Raw genomic sequence first — 15,447 nt, 5'->3', positions numbered from 1 at the left:
TAAGGACCTCAGACTGGAGAGCAGATGGATATTCTCTTGCTCAGTCTCCCTCCCTTATGTGCAAGGGGGAGGAAAGAGGGAAAGGGGGGGTCTCTGGAAATTAAGCAGGCTGTCAAAGGCAGGTCCGTGCCCCCCCCCCCTTCTTTACATGCTGTTAGTCGGGGTCATGAGAATACAACCAGGCTATATAGAGATGTGAGGCAGACAAGGTGCTTCGGAGCAAAAGCATAAACCCGAAGTGTGTGTGTGTGGGGGGGGGGGGGGGGGGATGGCATTTTAAAGGGCACTTTGTCTGCGTCCAAGTCACAGAATATCATTGTGACAACTCTTTGACTTCAGCTTAAATTGTTCTTGATGTTTTAAATTGCCCCCCGTTTCAATTTTAGAGTTGTTTTCAAGATGGCGGACGGGTAGGTTCAGCTCCTTACAAATTTTTGGGTGCTTTGGGAATTACGGCCAGGCTCCCAGGAATTTGTGGGGGTCCTAGTGGACTGTAGATTTGCTATAAAAGTTAGTTGGGGGGTGACCCTTTAACAGAGACGGGTACCGTGACTGAAGAAGGAGCCCCAGTTCATGTTGCCCCCATTCTCCGTCTATTTGCTCAGGGCTCCCTATTTCCCTGGACTAACCGATTTTCCAGACTATTGAAGGCCTGCCGCTCGCTGCATCAGTCTCTGCCTTGTCTATGGTATATCCATATACAGTGATACATACGGGAAATGGTTGCCCAAACAGGCATATAAGGTTGACCTGCAAGCTCCATGGTGGAAGCACTTTTGCAGGAAACTAAAAGCCTTTCCCTATGGGTTGTCCTGGCCATTATATCACAGCAGTTAGGGGGTCCGTACATCCTGACTGCATTGCATTGTGTCCGTTTACAAGAATTATAGGTATCGTCGTGACGGTTGCGACGTTGCGATGCGTCTTGAGTTCTAAAACTCCTGATGACATCACAATTTTAATCGTGACATCACTGTCGTCTCTTCCTCGCACGAGTCTGTCCTATAAATCCAGTTTCCCACTAGCTATTTGCCATAAAGTTGCCTCTCCGGGGAGAGGTGATCCATTAACCCCGCAGACGGTCATGATAAGGGGACAGGGCCTCAGACCAGATACGGGTACATTTCAATATTATACTGTGGGTGTGTGGAAGGTGACTGTGGTGGGTCACAGGAAAAATACAAAAGGACACCCAAATGGGGCAGGACCGGGTGCCATGACAGAGCCGTTCTCACACCTGCCAACCCTGCCCCCCTCGCCCTGAATCCTTAACACAAGTTCAAGAAACTAAAGGCCGCCTAATATTTAACCCCCCCTTTCCTCTACTCCGCCCTTCCCGCAACACCCAGATCCAAGCCCATTCTTCCCGGCCTCTCCGAGCCTTTATTTCAGGTCGCCTCAGCCTATTCATGGTCTGTACAGCCGAGTCCTTCTCTTGTTGCGAGGGCCTCATGCAGCAGCTGCTATGGTAATGAGTGCCCCGCAGAAAAGCCCCCCTCGCTTTTCCAAATGCACAATAAATCCAGCGGGCCTGGGCAGTCACAAAGGAGGCATCTCACCCTAACACTGCCTGCCTTTCACATTCAAATGCATTAACCAGCGGGTAGAATAGATTTGGACTGTATAAAATAGATGCATAAGGAGACTCCCCACCCCCCTCCTCCGTCCCCCAATTTCCAGACACAGCCCAGAACTCAGGGCTCCCCCCTCCCTGCACACACACATACTCACAAATTGTTGTGTCTGCTGTGGAATTCGTGAATGCAATATGTGAGCGCAGGTCCCCAGGCCCCTTATATGCAGCTACATATGCAATAGCTACCATATACAGATGTAGCAGTGCTGAGTTTTTCAATTTAACCTCTATGGGGTTTGTGCGTTGCGATAATGCATTAGGTTTACTTGCAGTCCTATGTAAAGGCTAAACGCATAACACAAGGAGATCACAATGCGCCATGTCTTATGGGAGCTTGGCTCTGCTACATCGATCAGGGGGTGTATATAGAGGTGAGAGGGCCCCATAAAAATGATTTTAAATGGGACACTTGTCTGGTGCTGGTTAACACTACCATACCCCCCCTTGATGATGTCACAATTTTAATCGTGACATCACCATCGTCTCTTTCTCCCCTTGTGGACAGGAATCCGGTTTTCACCACCCATAAAGATAATGGATGTAGTTAACCTGGGCTGGGGCCCTTCTCTGCCGGGGTCCTATAGCAGTCGCATGGGCCGCCTTTATGAGACGTACACCCTTGGTGAAGCAGCCTCTAATATACAGTGGGTGCTTCTATACTCCTGTATATATCTAACTGGGGAACCCTAACTCCCTGCCGTGGACTGGTTTTGGTGCACCCACTGGTTTGGTCCTTCACTCATCCATCGCATCAATTTTCTCTAAAGTGGGATCAGTAATAGTGGTTGGAGCAGAGCAGGATAAACTTCTATATAAACTGAACTTCTTCTCTGTTGACAGATTCTCTTTACAGCATCAATCCAAGTAACAGCAGACAATTCTGATTTTGCCTGGAATTGGGCCCCAAGCACAAGCTGTTATTTACCCTGAATCCCCCCTTTTGGTACAATAATCTATTATCAGACAGCAGCCAGTGCAGGACTTCCAAGTGCCATATTCATGCACTGTCCAGCAGAGGGAGTACTTCCGATGCAGACCGCTGGGCAGGTCGGGACAATGCTTATTGGTTATAATGTGCTGGTGGTGGGATGCTCCAGATCTCTGAAATGTAGGGCTTATGATATCTAAGACTTTAGAAATGGAAGAAAAGGACCTTACTCGAGACTAAAGCCGACTTAAGTAGTTATACTATCCCATATTTATCACAGTTAATATATAGGTATAATCAACATTCGTTACTTTGTACATACATTATATTACTTATCCTGTACTGATCCGGAGTTACATCCTGTATTATACTCCAGAGCTTCACTCACTATTCTGCTGGTGGAGTCACTGTGTACATACATTACATTACTTATCCTGTACTGATCCAGAGTTACATCCTGTATTATACTCCAGAGCTGCACTCACTATTCTGCTGGTGGAGTCACTGTGTACATACATTACATTACTTATCCTGTACTGATCCTGAGTTACATCCTGTATTATACTCCAGAGCTGCACTCACTATTCTGCTGGTGGAGTCACTGTGTACATACATTACATTACTTATACTGTACTGATCCTGAGTTACATCCTGTATTATACTCCAGAGCTGCACTCACTATTCTGCTGGTGGAGGCACTGTGTACATACATTACTTATCCTGTACTGATCCTGAGTTACATCCTGTATTATACTCCAGAGCTGCACTCACTATTCTGCTGGTGGAGTCACTGTGTACATACATTACTTTACTTATCCTGTACTGATCCTGAGTTACATCCTGTATTATACTCCAGAGCTGCACTCACTATTCTGCTGGTGGAGTCACTGTGTACATACATTACTTATCCTGAGTTATATCCTGTATTATACTCCAGAGCTGCACTCACTATTCTGCTGGTGGAGTCACGGTGTACATACATTACATTACTTATCCTGTACTGATCCTGAGTTATATCCTGTATTATACTCCAGAGCTGTACTCACTATTCTGCTGGTGGAGTCACTGTGTACATACATTACATTACTTATCCTGTACTGATCCTGAGTTACATCCTGTATTATACTCCAGAGCTGCACTCACTATTCTGCTGGTGGAGGCACTGTGTACATACATTACTTATCCTGTACTGATCCTGAGTTATATCCTGTATTATACTGCAGAGCTGCACTCACTATTCTGCTGGTGGAGTCACTGTGTACATACATTACATTACTTATCCTGTACTGATCCTGAGTTACATCCTGTATTATACTCCAGAGCTGCACTCACTATTCTACTGGTGGAGTCACTGTGTACATACATTACATTACTTATCCTGTACTGATCCTGAGTTACATCCTGTATTATACTCCAGAGCTGCGCTCACTATTCTGCTGGTGGAGTCACTGTGTACATACATTACTTATCCTGTACTGATCCTGAGTTATATCCTGTATTATACTGCAGAGCTGCACTCACTATTCTGCTGGTGGAGTCACTGTGTACATACATTACATTACTTATCCTGTACTGATCCTGAGTTACATCCTGTATTATACTCCAGAGCTGCACTCACTATTCTACTGGTGGAGTCACTGTGTACATACATTACATTACTTATCCTGTACTGATCCTGAGTTACATCCTGTATTATACTCCAGAGCTGCACTCACTAAATCTGCTTCAGTGATCTAATAAAATAATGTACTTGTCAGTTCTCTGCTCAGTCTTCTGCTTGTATATCATCGCTTCGCTGGCACTGCATAAACTCCCATTTAGATCTGTTAGGACATGCTGGGAGTTGTAGTAACAGCTGCAGCGCTATAGGTTGGAGATCACTGCTGTAATGTAAGGAAAGGCTCCTCAGGTAAATCAGAAAATACCAAGGTACTGGCGGTATTATATGAGCATCTTTAAATGGGGCGAGGCACATGAGTGTAAGTTTAAGCAAGAGGAGCTCTGAGAGGAAAACACTGAGATTTAGGGACCCCGACATGGCTGGATACAATTGCACTTCCGAGCTGTGACCGCTCAGCATTTCTTTCAGCATTGTGTGAAGAAGACAAGTCTAATCATAGGGACACGTCATATGTAGCAGATGACGAGGTCCCATCCAAGACCCCCCTCCCCGGCTTCTTAAAGCGACAAATCATTTTGTGTTCCTGCTGACAGTCCTGGCAGGGAAGGGGTTAAAGGCCCAGCCCTTCCGCACTGTTCTGTCCTCTCCCCCTTTTTACCAACTTTTCAAAGACTTCATTCACCTTGTGCAGCCACACAGAAAATGCAGGGAGGGATTGATGCCTGTATGCCCAGCTTGGAGAGGGGGGGGGGGGGGGGGATTTGATGTTGTAATCTCCCCTCCCCCAATAGTCTTTTTTTTTTTTTTTTTTTGCAGAATGCTTTGTAACTTCAGATAAAGAGCTGAGATTTGGACCATAGACATTGTAGCTAAGCATCCACTATTGGAGGTGGTGAATGCAGATGTATGGGGTTGTTATTTTGCAGACTGGTCTGTTATATGGCTGTTTGGAGCAGCAGACTAGTGACAGGCAAGCTGAAGAGTACCACCCTAGGGTCATTATTGGAATGGCTTCAGGTACGAGTGTGATGGTAATAACACTACATGGTTAAAAGGACCTGCAGATCCTGCCAGCAGAGCACAGGTGCCATTGACTGCAGTGGGCACCTGTTATGATGCCCAGTCCTGATAATATATCTGTGTATATGGGTCCTAGCTTCGTTTTTTTATTACAGAGCTTAAAATCCCCTTCAATGGCATGAAGTATAAGATTCTGGCTACCTGCAGCCACCACTAGGGGGAGCTTATGAGTTTACTAGAGCCTTTTTATTATTATTATTACTGATAAGCTCCCCCTAGTGGTGACTGCAGGTAGTCAGGTTTTTTTTTTTTTTAATGTAGTGAGACTGTAAAGATATATTAAGAAATTAGTCAACACAGATTTTTGGACCTAAAAATGACATTAAAAACGAGTTGAGTGGGAGGTTACAGACTTCTAGGGTTCTCCAGTATTACAGAGTATTTCAGGAGACTAGTTTGCTCATTTTGTGGGGGGCTGTGACTTGTCCGCTCATCTGATCTCTAGTGAGGACAGGGTTACAGGTGTCTTTGTGAGGAATGTAAATACGTTGGGTGGGGGGGGGGGGGTGCACAGATAGGACTGCTATTCCTTCCACTATAAGGTGCTAACAGCACAGAGTGTTTCAGGAGTTTACTTTAGATGTCTCATCTGTGTAATACCACTTTAATAAAATTGAATTTACTATCTGGAAAATGCTGAATGTAATACAGAAAAGTTTATCGACTTGGAGAAATGGGAGGGGGCACGATTATATAATTAATCGACCACTTAGTGCTTTATATATTTATTTGTAGCCAAAATAAGTTGCATGTATGCGTTAAGGGTATATTCACACGGGCTATTTTCAGCCATTTTTCAGGCCGTAAACGTCATGAAAAACGACAAAAAATGCCGGGGCTGAACGCCTCCAAACATCTGGCCATTGATTTCTATGGGAAGAACGGCGTTCCGTTCCCACGGGAGGGGGGGGGGTTTTGACGCGGCCGTTTTTAAAAACAGCCGAGTAAAAAAACGCCTCGTAGAAAAAAAAAGTGCATGTCACTTCTTGAGCTGTTTTTGGAGCAGTTTTTCATTAAAACAGCTCCAAAAACGGGCGTAAAAGACACTGCAAAAAACGCAAGTTGCTTAAAAAACGGCTGAAAATCAGAGGATGTTTTCCCTTGAAGACAGCTCCGTATTTTCAGAAGTTTTTTGTTACGTGTGTGAACATTCCCTAAAAGTTATTCAAAATTCTTCATAAAGTTCAGCAGTCTTTGTGATCTTTTGTCTTGTGCTGCCATCTGGTGGCCATAATGTGGTACTACAAATTGACATAGGCTGATACTATCTAAATAATTACACACCAGATTCATTTAAAGGATATCTCCACCCAATATAAAAATAAATGACTTTGCAAGTAGCTACAATTAGATCTTATTTTTTTATTTAGTCCCGAGAAGATAGAGGGGAAATCAGCCCTTCAATTGTTGATGTCTAGAAATTCCTCTTCATCTGGATTGTAAAATAGAAAGAATAGTCGATTAGGAGCTCCGCGTTGGCATCTCATGGGTTAATGACAGTGAGCAATGGATACACCGATGTGACTTTCTTACCATTTGTAGGTACCCCGCAGTACTCTTTGCATTCCTTCTCTGTGTAGAAGTGATTGCCGTTTCCTTGACAGCCGCCATATTGGAAGGTAACACACTTTCCTTGAGTGGCATCAAATGCCCAGCGGGATTGAACCCCTCGGCAGGGGCCTTTGACGATCGGTAAGCGGCAGGCAGCTGGAAAAGAGAAGACCAATGGATCAGCCTCGGTCAATGGAGGAGTCATGGATGGTATCAGGAATATGGGACCACCACCCATTAAAGGGAAAGGCAGACTGCTATATTGGGGTATTTTTTGGGGATTAGAAATGGCGCCAGTTATGTTACTGATTGGGGGTCCAATAAATAAAACTGGTTGCGGGGAAGAGAGATAATGTGATATGGTGTTCGTAGCAGGGGCACTGCATTGTATTCATGGGGGCAACGAGACCCCAGAGGATTTTCAGTGGACAATCCGCTTCCTACCAGAGTCGCGGTGCACAGAGGTCTCTGGTGGGTGTATTATTCCGGTCTCCCCCAGACCTAGCTGTGGCCGCAGCTTCCAGGATGTACCCACCTTCTGTCCTGCAGGTCTGGAGACAATATCGCTCCGTATCGAAGCTGTTGAGGTTTCCAAGGCATCCGCCATATTGGAAAGTCTCACAGGCCATGGAAGAAGAGTTGTAGAAATAGCGTTTTAAAGATCCCAGACATGGACCAGAAGCCGGGGCCAGATGGCAAGAGCCTGCGGGGGCAAAGAAGCGGTACATGAAGAACACGCGGGACATTATTTGACATCTGTCACCTACTGTAGACGTCCAGTATAATGGAAACAAATGTATATTGAACAGTTGTGCAACTTTATTAGAAACGTTTTCAATGCCTCATTGTTTTCAAGATCTCTGCTTGCTGTCAGGGCATAAAACCGTTCAAGTTTACAATCAGAGGCAAAAAGCCGGTCACAGAACTAAAGCTTGTTATAATGTATCCGAGTATATAAGCGCTGTCAGCCCGGAGTCCAGGACAATAGAGATGTTCATGCTTTTGCTGTTTTTAGCGCACAAAGGGATTGTCTACACTGATACATTGTAACAAACCCTCAGCCGTGTGAAAAGTAGTCGGTCTGGCACAAACTGCAGCTGTGTAACCAGATTTCAGCCTCTGGATATAAACCGGAATATGTTCATTCACAAACTGCGATTATTTCCTAAAAATGATGTTCCCTTCACAGATATCCTAATAGCGTTACTCACCTGCCCTATTGTTTGTAAATGGCGTTGCATCTCCGGACCCCTCCTCTGCCTCATTAGCGGCTGCTCTTACAGATCTCTGAATACAGAAGAATAAAATCAGCGTAAGGTCATACCTGTAATAACGTATAATGTCTTAAAGCAACACCAACACATTTTTACTTATCGCTGAGTCGGCATATAGGAGCGGTGGGGTAATAATGGGCATTTGGGCATCCCTATTGACTCTTCTTTCTTATTCTAAAGTCACCAGGCTTCCTTAGCCATAGAACAGCCTTTTGTTCTCTCCTCAGAGATCAGCGGTGCCAGAGGTTCTTGCCGAGCTGCTCTCCGTGCCTCCACCGTAAGGACAGACGTTCAAGTTTGCCCCAAAATGTCGTACTGCATGACCCGAAACAACGATGGGTGATCTGGTTGATGAGATGCCGCCAATAATGCTGGAGCGGTCATCTGTGTAACTTGCGCATTGTACAATCAAAAAATTCGAATCATTTCGATATCTCTGCTTGCTGTCAGTGAGTAGAACATTTGATAACATCCAGACACTGTAAACTGGTACAGACATAGTTCCACTTTCAGTTTTATAGTGCAGTCACGCGTGGCGTATTTGCCTTATATTTCCGTAGCATAAAAATATTTTGCGTAAAACCGTACAAAATATAATGGCAAAATTATTCCCCAATTTTCCTAATTTCTTGCGTTGCAAAATATTTTTCCCACAGACCCGCATTGTAACGTTTTCCACAGCGTATTTTTAAGTTCAAGTCAAATACGCCACGCGTGACTGCAACCTATCCGTGTATCAGAGCTCCCTCTCCTTCTTAAAACGAGCCCTACAGCTGCGTAAACGGGACTTGATCGGGACGGATGTTCAGTCTCTGGATGCAAACAACAATGTTGCCATTCACTGACAGCAGGCAGAGATCTTGAAGCCAGTCAGATAATCCATAAATCCCTGTAATCCACCACCTTCTTGTTCCAGGGTATCATTTTTCGTACCATACCCTATAACAGACCAGCTCTTACCTTGTGTTTCACCTCCATGTCCCCTGGAGCACATTCACCTGTTCACGGAAGGAAAAGAAGCTTTTATATTATATTTTTTTCCCTCATTTAGAGACCAGTCTGTAGGACAGGGGAAAGCTGTTGCTCCCTGTTATCAGACATTTTACATCCATACATGTGACTGATAGCAGCTTCTCTTATCATGCTGCGGCACATTAGGGCTACTGGCCCTTTAAATTTCAAGTTCTTTTACAGATGGATTTAAAGGAGAAGTATTGACCGCGAGAAAATTACCTTTATTCTCAAGGACGAAAACGGAATCTTCTGAAATTCCTTGATCCAAAGCGAATTGCTTGAAGTCATCGATGAGACTCTGCCGCAGCTCCGGGGCTCGTCCTGTCCTCCGAAATCAGAGCAACTCTTAATTGAATGCATTTCATTTCTGAGCCCTCAGGCCTCACGCACACGACTGGGTTTTTACTGTCCGCAAATTACGGATGCACATCCTTATCCGTCCGCTATTACGGAAGCGCCCATAGACTGAGGAGCCTGTGCCGTAATTTACGGACAAGAATAGAACACGTTCTATAATTTGCGAATCATTTCTACAGCACGGACACATCCGTAAATATACGGAAAAGTGTCCCCGTGGCCTATAGAAACGAATGGGTTGGGTGCGCCATTTCATCCGTAATTACGGATGAAAACTACGGTCGTGTGCACGGGGCCTTAAAGCTAATGCAAGATTCACATTCATTGTACAGGATACGCTATAAGGCGAAATTTAGGCGAGATTTACACGAACGTGTCCGTTTTGCGTCCGCAAAAAACGCAGCGTTTTTCCAGCGTCGCAGCTCCGTGGGGCATCAGTTTTTGATGTCCGTGTTGGTGCACATTTTTTTTTCTCTGCATTTCTTTAGCAATTGGGGTGTGAATCACGGATGACGTCCGTGCGCTGTCCCTGACTTTCACGCACCCATTGACTTCAATGGGTGCGTGATCCGCAAAAACACACCAAAATAGGACATGCAGTGAGTTTCACGCAACGGGCGCGTGCTTTGAGACGTCAGGCTATGTTCACACGCTTTACAAAAAACGGCTGAAAATACGGAGCTGTTTTCAAGGGATTTTCAGCCTTTTTTAAGAAACTTGCGTTTTTTACGGACATTTTTGGAGCTGTTCTTCTAATGAGTCAATGAAAAACGGCTCCAAAAACGGCTCAAGTAATGACATGCACCTCTTTTTACGAGGCGGTTTTTACGCGGCCGTTTTTAAAAACGGCTGCGTAAAGAAAGCCCCGTGGGAACGGAACGCCGTTTTTCCCATTGAAATCAATGGCCAGATGTTTGGAGGCGTTCAGCCCCTGCATTTTTTGCCATTTTTCGGGGTGTTTACGGCCTGAAAAAACGTCTGAAAATAGGTCGTGTGAACATACCCTTAGGGTATGTTCACACGACCTATTTTCAGACGTTTTTCGGGTGGGAAACGTCCCGAAAAATCGGAAGCAGAACGCCTACAATCATCTGGCCATTGATTTCAATGGGAAAAACGGCGTTCTGTTCCCACGGGGCATTTTTTTTACACCTCATTTTCAAAAAACAGCGCGTAAAAAGACACTCCGTAAAAATAAGGGTATGTGCACACACACTAATTACGTCCGTAATTGACGGACTTATTTCGGCCGCAAGTCCCGGACCGAACACGGTGCAGGGAGCCGGGCTCCTAGCATCATACTTATGTACGATGCTAGGAGTCTCTGCCTCGCCGTGGAACTACTGTCCCGTACTGAAAACATGATTATACTACGGGACAGTTGTCCGGCAGCGAGGCAGGGACTCCTAGCATCGTACATAAGTATGATGCCAGGGCTCCCTGCACTGTGTTCGGTCCGGGACTTGCGGCCGAAATACGTCCGTCAATTACGGACGTAATTAGTGTGTGTGCACATACCCTTAGTGCCACTTCTTGAGCCGTTCTTGGAGCTGTTTTTAATTGACTCAATAGAAAAACAGCTCCAAAAATGTCCGTAAAAAACGCAGCAAAAAAAGTTGCTTAAAAAAAACCTGAAATTTGGGCTGTTTTCGCATGAAAACCGTTCTGTATTTTACAGCCGTTTTTGGTATGCCGTGTGAACACAGCCTTACAGTTCAGTCCTGCTAGTTAAAAGGGGCGGAGCCGTGACAACCTCCTCCTATTTCATGCAAAGACTGGTTATCACCCTTTACAACAAAACTGTTGATATAGAAAGCCATCAGGATAATGGTTATTTCCAGGTGGAGCTACCTTTTAATACAATCCCTTGAAACTCCCGTGAAAAGTGTTTTATCCCTGTTCGTATCAATTTAAACATTAAAGGAACACTCCGACCAGAACGATTGCACTGTGTTATGCCAAGTACAGGTGGAGCATGACACATATTAAATACAAACCCCATGCTCTATCCCCTAAGGACCCGTAATAGTCATATCAGTTTTGAGCGGAGTGCTCCTTTAACCTGTTATCTGGTGTGTAACAGAGCACATGATATTTAGCCTAACTTTCTCTGACTTAGCGGCTGTATCTTGCTGCGATCTTTTACGTGGCCGCTCCGGCGGACTCACCGTACAGTTTGACGGTAGTGGTGGTCTCCCCTCTCTTCGTTTTCCTCATCAGCATCGTCGCATACTCTTGGTAGTTGGTGAACACAATGTAATTCACGATTTCTGCTCCATATTCTGCAGGGAGGACAGAAGAGCTGCTATACAGACGGTAATGGCACGGCACATTAAAAATTAGGAAGCGTGTCGGTAAACTTACTGTCATTAAAGTAGGTAAATTTCCCGGGGACATCAGTCTTCTGGTAGGTACCGGAAACTTGTGTGCATGTTCCACGCCTGTTAGGAAATAATTCATAGCGATTTTGGAATTTCTGCATCAATGCAGGTAGTACTCTCAATCAGCCACTAGAGGGCAGTGCAGGACCATCCCATCAGGGCCACATTGCACCAATATTATGGGGGGCAGAAAAATGGCTTGAAGATTCTGGGCCCTAATGCAAAATCATTTGCCATTTATAATACTGTGTCCATTTATGTGACACTTGGGATCCCTTTAGCACCCGGTGTTGGGTGCAGCTGCAGCCCCGGAGCCCCTTATAGCCAATAATAATGTATGTCTGTACCTCATCCTGGTGCTGAGAGTTTTGATCTCCTCATCCGTCTGCCCTTCACTGAGCTCCATAGTCCCCATGTCATATTTGTGCTTGTATTTTTTCAGCCATGTACACGTGGAGCCGATGGCGATATCATACCACTTGCCAAAGATCTGAGAAGAGCAGATCGAGACGTTGGGTTAGGGCTCATTCAGACAAGCGTGATTCTCGTCATTCCAATGGGGCTATTCACACATGGGTGAGATTTTATGCAGCAAGTGTCCGTTGCATGAAACTCACTGCATGTCCTGTATTGGTGCTACGCGCCCATTTAGGTAAATGGTGTGCGTGAAAACCACAATTAAAGTGCTTACATGAAAAACACACGCCACTCACAAAGCACGCTGATGTAAAAAACGCAGCGGTTTTTTTTACGCGTGGAAATCTGTCACGCTCTGGTGAATGTAGCCTAAATGACAAACGTTAACACGTTTCAGCCTGTACATAAAGGGAGTCGATCACCAGAAATGTCCGTATGAAACGAACAACAGGGTAATATAGTGGGCTCACCTGAATCTAACGTTTATTACCTTTTTCACACACATGAGCGCCACCTGTGCAGAGAAAATCGTGATATTCAGTATATGCAAATGAGCATTTTGGAGCAACGAGAGCGTCACCATGCTCCAAAATGCTCTGTCTTTCCCCAGTCCAGACCTCTCTCCTTCTTTTGTTGATTGACAGGGGCCAGGCAGTGTAATAGGCGAGATCACGCCTGACCCCATAGTCTCCTGAACTCCCGCGCGGCTCTGCTTCATAATCGGCGCATGCGCCGTTGTCCTTGACGTTTCACCGGTCTAATCGGCAGTACTGGGCATGCGCCGACGACTTCAGACTACTCGCTCTTCTGCTCTTCCGAGTGTAGTCTGTTGTAACCGGCGAATGCGCAGTACTGACGATTAGACCGGAGAAACGTCAAGGGCGTACTGCGCATGCGCCGATTATGAAGCAGAGCCGCGCGCGTTCAGGAGACTATGGGGTCAGGCGTGAAATCGGCTATTACACTGCCTGACCCCTGTCAATCAAAGAAAGAAGGGAGGGAGGGGGTTAGAAGACAGAGAATTTTAGAGCAATGCTGACGCCCTTGTTGCTCCAAAATGCTAATTTGCATATACTGAATATAACTAATTTCTGTGCAAAGGTGGCGTTCATGTGAAAAAGGTAATTAATGTTAGATTCAGGTGAGCCCACTATATTACCCTGTTGCTAGATTGATAGGTACATTTCACTCCAGGAAAAACTGAGGAACTGTATTATTCCTAGTGCAGGGCCTGAGGGGGCGGAGCATGACACAGGGATTCTTACTTTGGTGTTCTTGGAATCGCTGTGTCATGCTCCGCCCCCTCAGGCCCTGGACGGAGCATATGTTTTGCTGAAGTGCTCCTTTAATTCTCCGTCTAATGTTATAACACTAGGCATCGAAGTAGCAGAGGGTTGTTAGACTGAGTACCCAACATGGATATAATATAAAAGTGATCCCCTTAAAGGAACCCCGCTCAGCCAGAGCAGAGCGAGCAAATAACCGCTCTTCATCTGGAGGAACCAATGCATCCTGTCCTGATCCTGTCCAACTGACTGATGTACAGCTCGTAACAGTGTATCAGAGCTCTGACTTGTTACCAGCCCCGCAGCTGCGAGAAGTGTTAGGTCAGGATGAATTATCAGCGAGAATTTTTCCATTCAATGGCAGTAAGCAGAGATCTTGAAAAGAATAAAGAATTGAAATACAAATGACATTAGATAGTTCTAGAACTATTCATTATACAATGATAAAGCTTTATTTACACTAGACTGGACTGCCCCTGCAGGGCTTATTCGCACGACGGGGGGTGTCAAATCGTCCATGAAAAACAGCAGTCTTTCATGGCTGATTTGCACCCGCGTGGGACACGTTTTCACGGATCCTTCACAGACTTGAGTCTAATTAGGGAAAACGGGCAAAAATACGACATGTCCTATTTTTTCCCGGGACGGTCACACGGTCCTTTAAAACAACGGCCGTGCGAATAGCCCCATAGACATGCATTCATTGTAACGCAGCCGTGGGACGCCGCCAAAAAAAAGTCAGTCACGCGACCGACTTTCCCTGTCGTCTGCGTAAGCCCTAGGACTAGATTTTCTGGTAGGAGATGATTTTTCTGGGGCGCCACGTTGGTAAAATTACAGATCGCCGCAACCTCATTGTTTCTCTATAGGGAAAAAAATTGCGCTACGATTGCGAGAATTTTAGCAGGGACGGAGTTCTTGAGATCTTTGCGACTGTAAGGAAACATTGAGATTGACACAAATGTATCCAGTCCAGACAATGCTCTGTGAGCGAAATACATCAGCAGCCGCAGCACACAGCTCTCTGATAGTTTGCTACAATGTATCAGTCTGCAGTCTATTTGTAACCGGAGCCATTCTGATAATAACTATATATTGTGGAATTGCTATATATGTAATTCTGTAACATATTAGTGAAGGGTCGGAAAATCTTAACCCTTTAAAAAATCCTATAAATATTTGCAGCATCGGTTTGTTAGTGATCAGTCTCCGCTCGTCTTTAATTCTTACCCCATTCACATCAAAGTTTTCTTGTGTTGGGATGACGTCTTCAGTCTGAACTGGGCTCCCAGTCCCTACGGCCAGGAAAATTGGCAGGAGATACAGGCAAATCTTCATGTTGACGCTCCGCTCTCTGATCGTCCTCTAGAAACGCTGTGGCCCCTGTCCGCTCCTAATTGTTCAATGCGTCAGTGGAGGAGATGACCTGAAGGACTTGGCGTTTCATCACAAAATCCGACCAATGGTAAGAAGACGTATTGATCTGAACTTAAAGGGGACACTGTGTTCCCTCCCACACATCGCAGCCGCGACAGCAAATCAATAAAAAGTCAGCAAGTTTAGAAGATCCCTGAACCTGAAGTTATGTGCAAACCAAAGGGATCAATAAACTTTATTACTTTTATAATTAGATTATTTGTATTATTATTTATGTTATGCATTGCCTTGGGGTGCAGGATAATGATACACTGACATTTGGGGGGACAGGATAATAATACACTGACACTTGGGACAGGATAATGATACACTGACACTTGGGACAGGATAATGATACACTGACACTTGGGGGACAGGATAATGATACACTGACACTTGGGGTACGGGACAATGATACACTGACACTTGGGGGACAGGATAATGATACACTGACACTTGGGGTACGGGACAATGATATACTGACAC

At 45.2% G+C, this 15,447-nt stretch overlaps 1 protein-coding gene across 2 annotated transcripts; it reads right to left on the bottom strand.

Annotated features, from left to right (window-relative positions):
• Positions 1–6,607: 6,607 nt before the first annotated feature.
• AMBP (alpha-1-microglobulin/bikunin precursor) lies at positions 6,608–15,003 on the bottom strand. 2 transcript variants are annotated; one of them, XM_075834781.1, is made up of 10 exons: positions 14,776–15,003; positions 12,190–12,332; positions 11,826–11,902; positions 11,630–11,743; positions 9,324–9,425; positions 9,051–9,088; positions 8,028–8,103; positions 7,352–7,519; positions 6,799–6,972; positions 6,608–6,697 (listed from the first exon to the last, which is right to left on the bottom strand). In XM_075834781.1, exons 1-10 carry the CDS (start codon positions 14,881–14,883, stop codon positions 6,666–6,668), a joined length of 1,032 nt encoding a protein of 343 aa, XP_075690896.1. In that variant the 5' UTR covers positions 14,884–15,003; the 3' UTR covers positions 6,608–6,665. The 2 variants fall into 2 exon arrangements, with proteins under 2 accessions (XP_075690896.1, XP_075690895.1); XM_075834780.1 differs by lacking the exon at positions 14,776–15,003 and adding an exon at positions 12,750–12,937.
• Positions 15,004–15,447: the final 444 nt, after the last annotated feature.

This window comes from Rhinoderma darwinii, chromosome 8 (genome assembly GCF_050947455.1).
Source record: "Rhinoderma darwinii isolate aRhiDar2 chromosome 8, aRhiDar2.hap1, whole genome shotgun sequence".
In the NCBI taxonomy this organism is placed as follows: Eukaryota; Metazoa; Chordata; class Amphibia; order Anura; family Rhinodermatidae; genus Rhinoderma; species Rhinoderma darwinii.
This window is presented reverse-complemented; position numbering and strand designations above follow the sequence as displayed.

What these genes read in the sequence shown, in the direction of transcription:
- AMBP (XM_075834781.1), bottom strand. Translation starts at nt 14,883, where the DNA reads ATGAAGATTTGCCTGTATCTCCTGCCAATTTTCCTGGCCGTAGGGACT. An exon ending in CCAGACCTGCAGGACAGAAG is followed by an intron (nt 6,973 to 7,351) that starts GTGGGTACATCC and finishes TCTCTTTTCCAG; the next exon opens with CTGCCTGCCGCTTACCGATC. An exon ending in CTGCGGGGTACCTACAAATG is followed by an intron (nt 6,698 to 6,798) that starts GTAAGAAAGTCA and finishes TTTACAATCCAG; the next exon opens with ATGAAGAGGAATTTCTAGAC.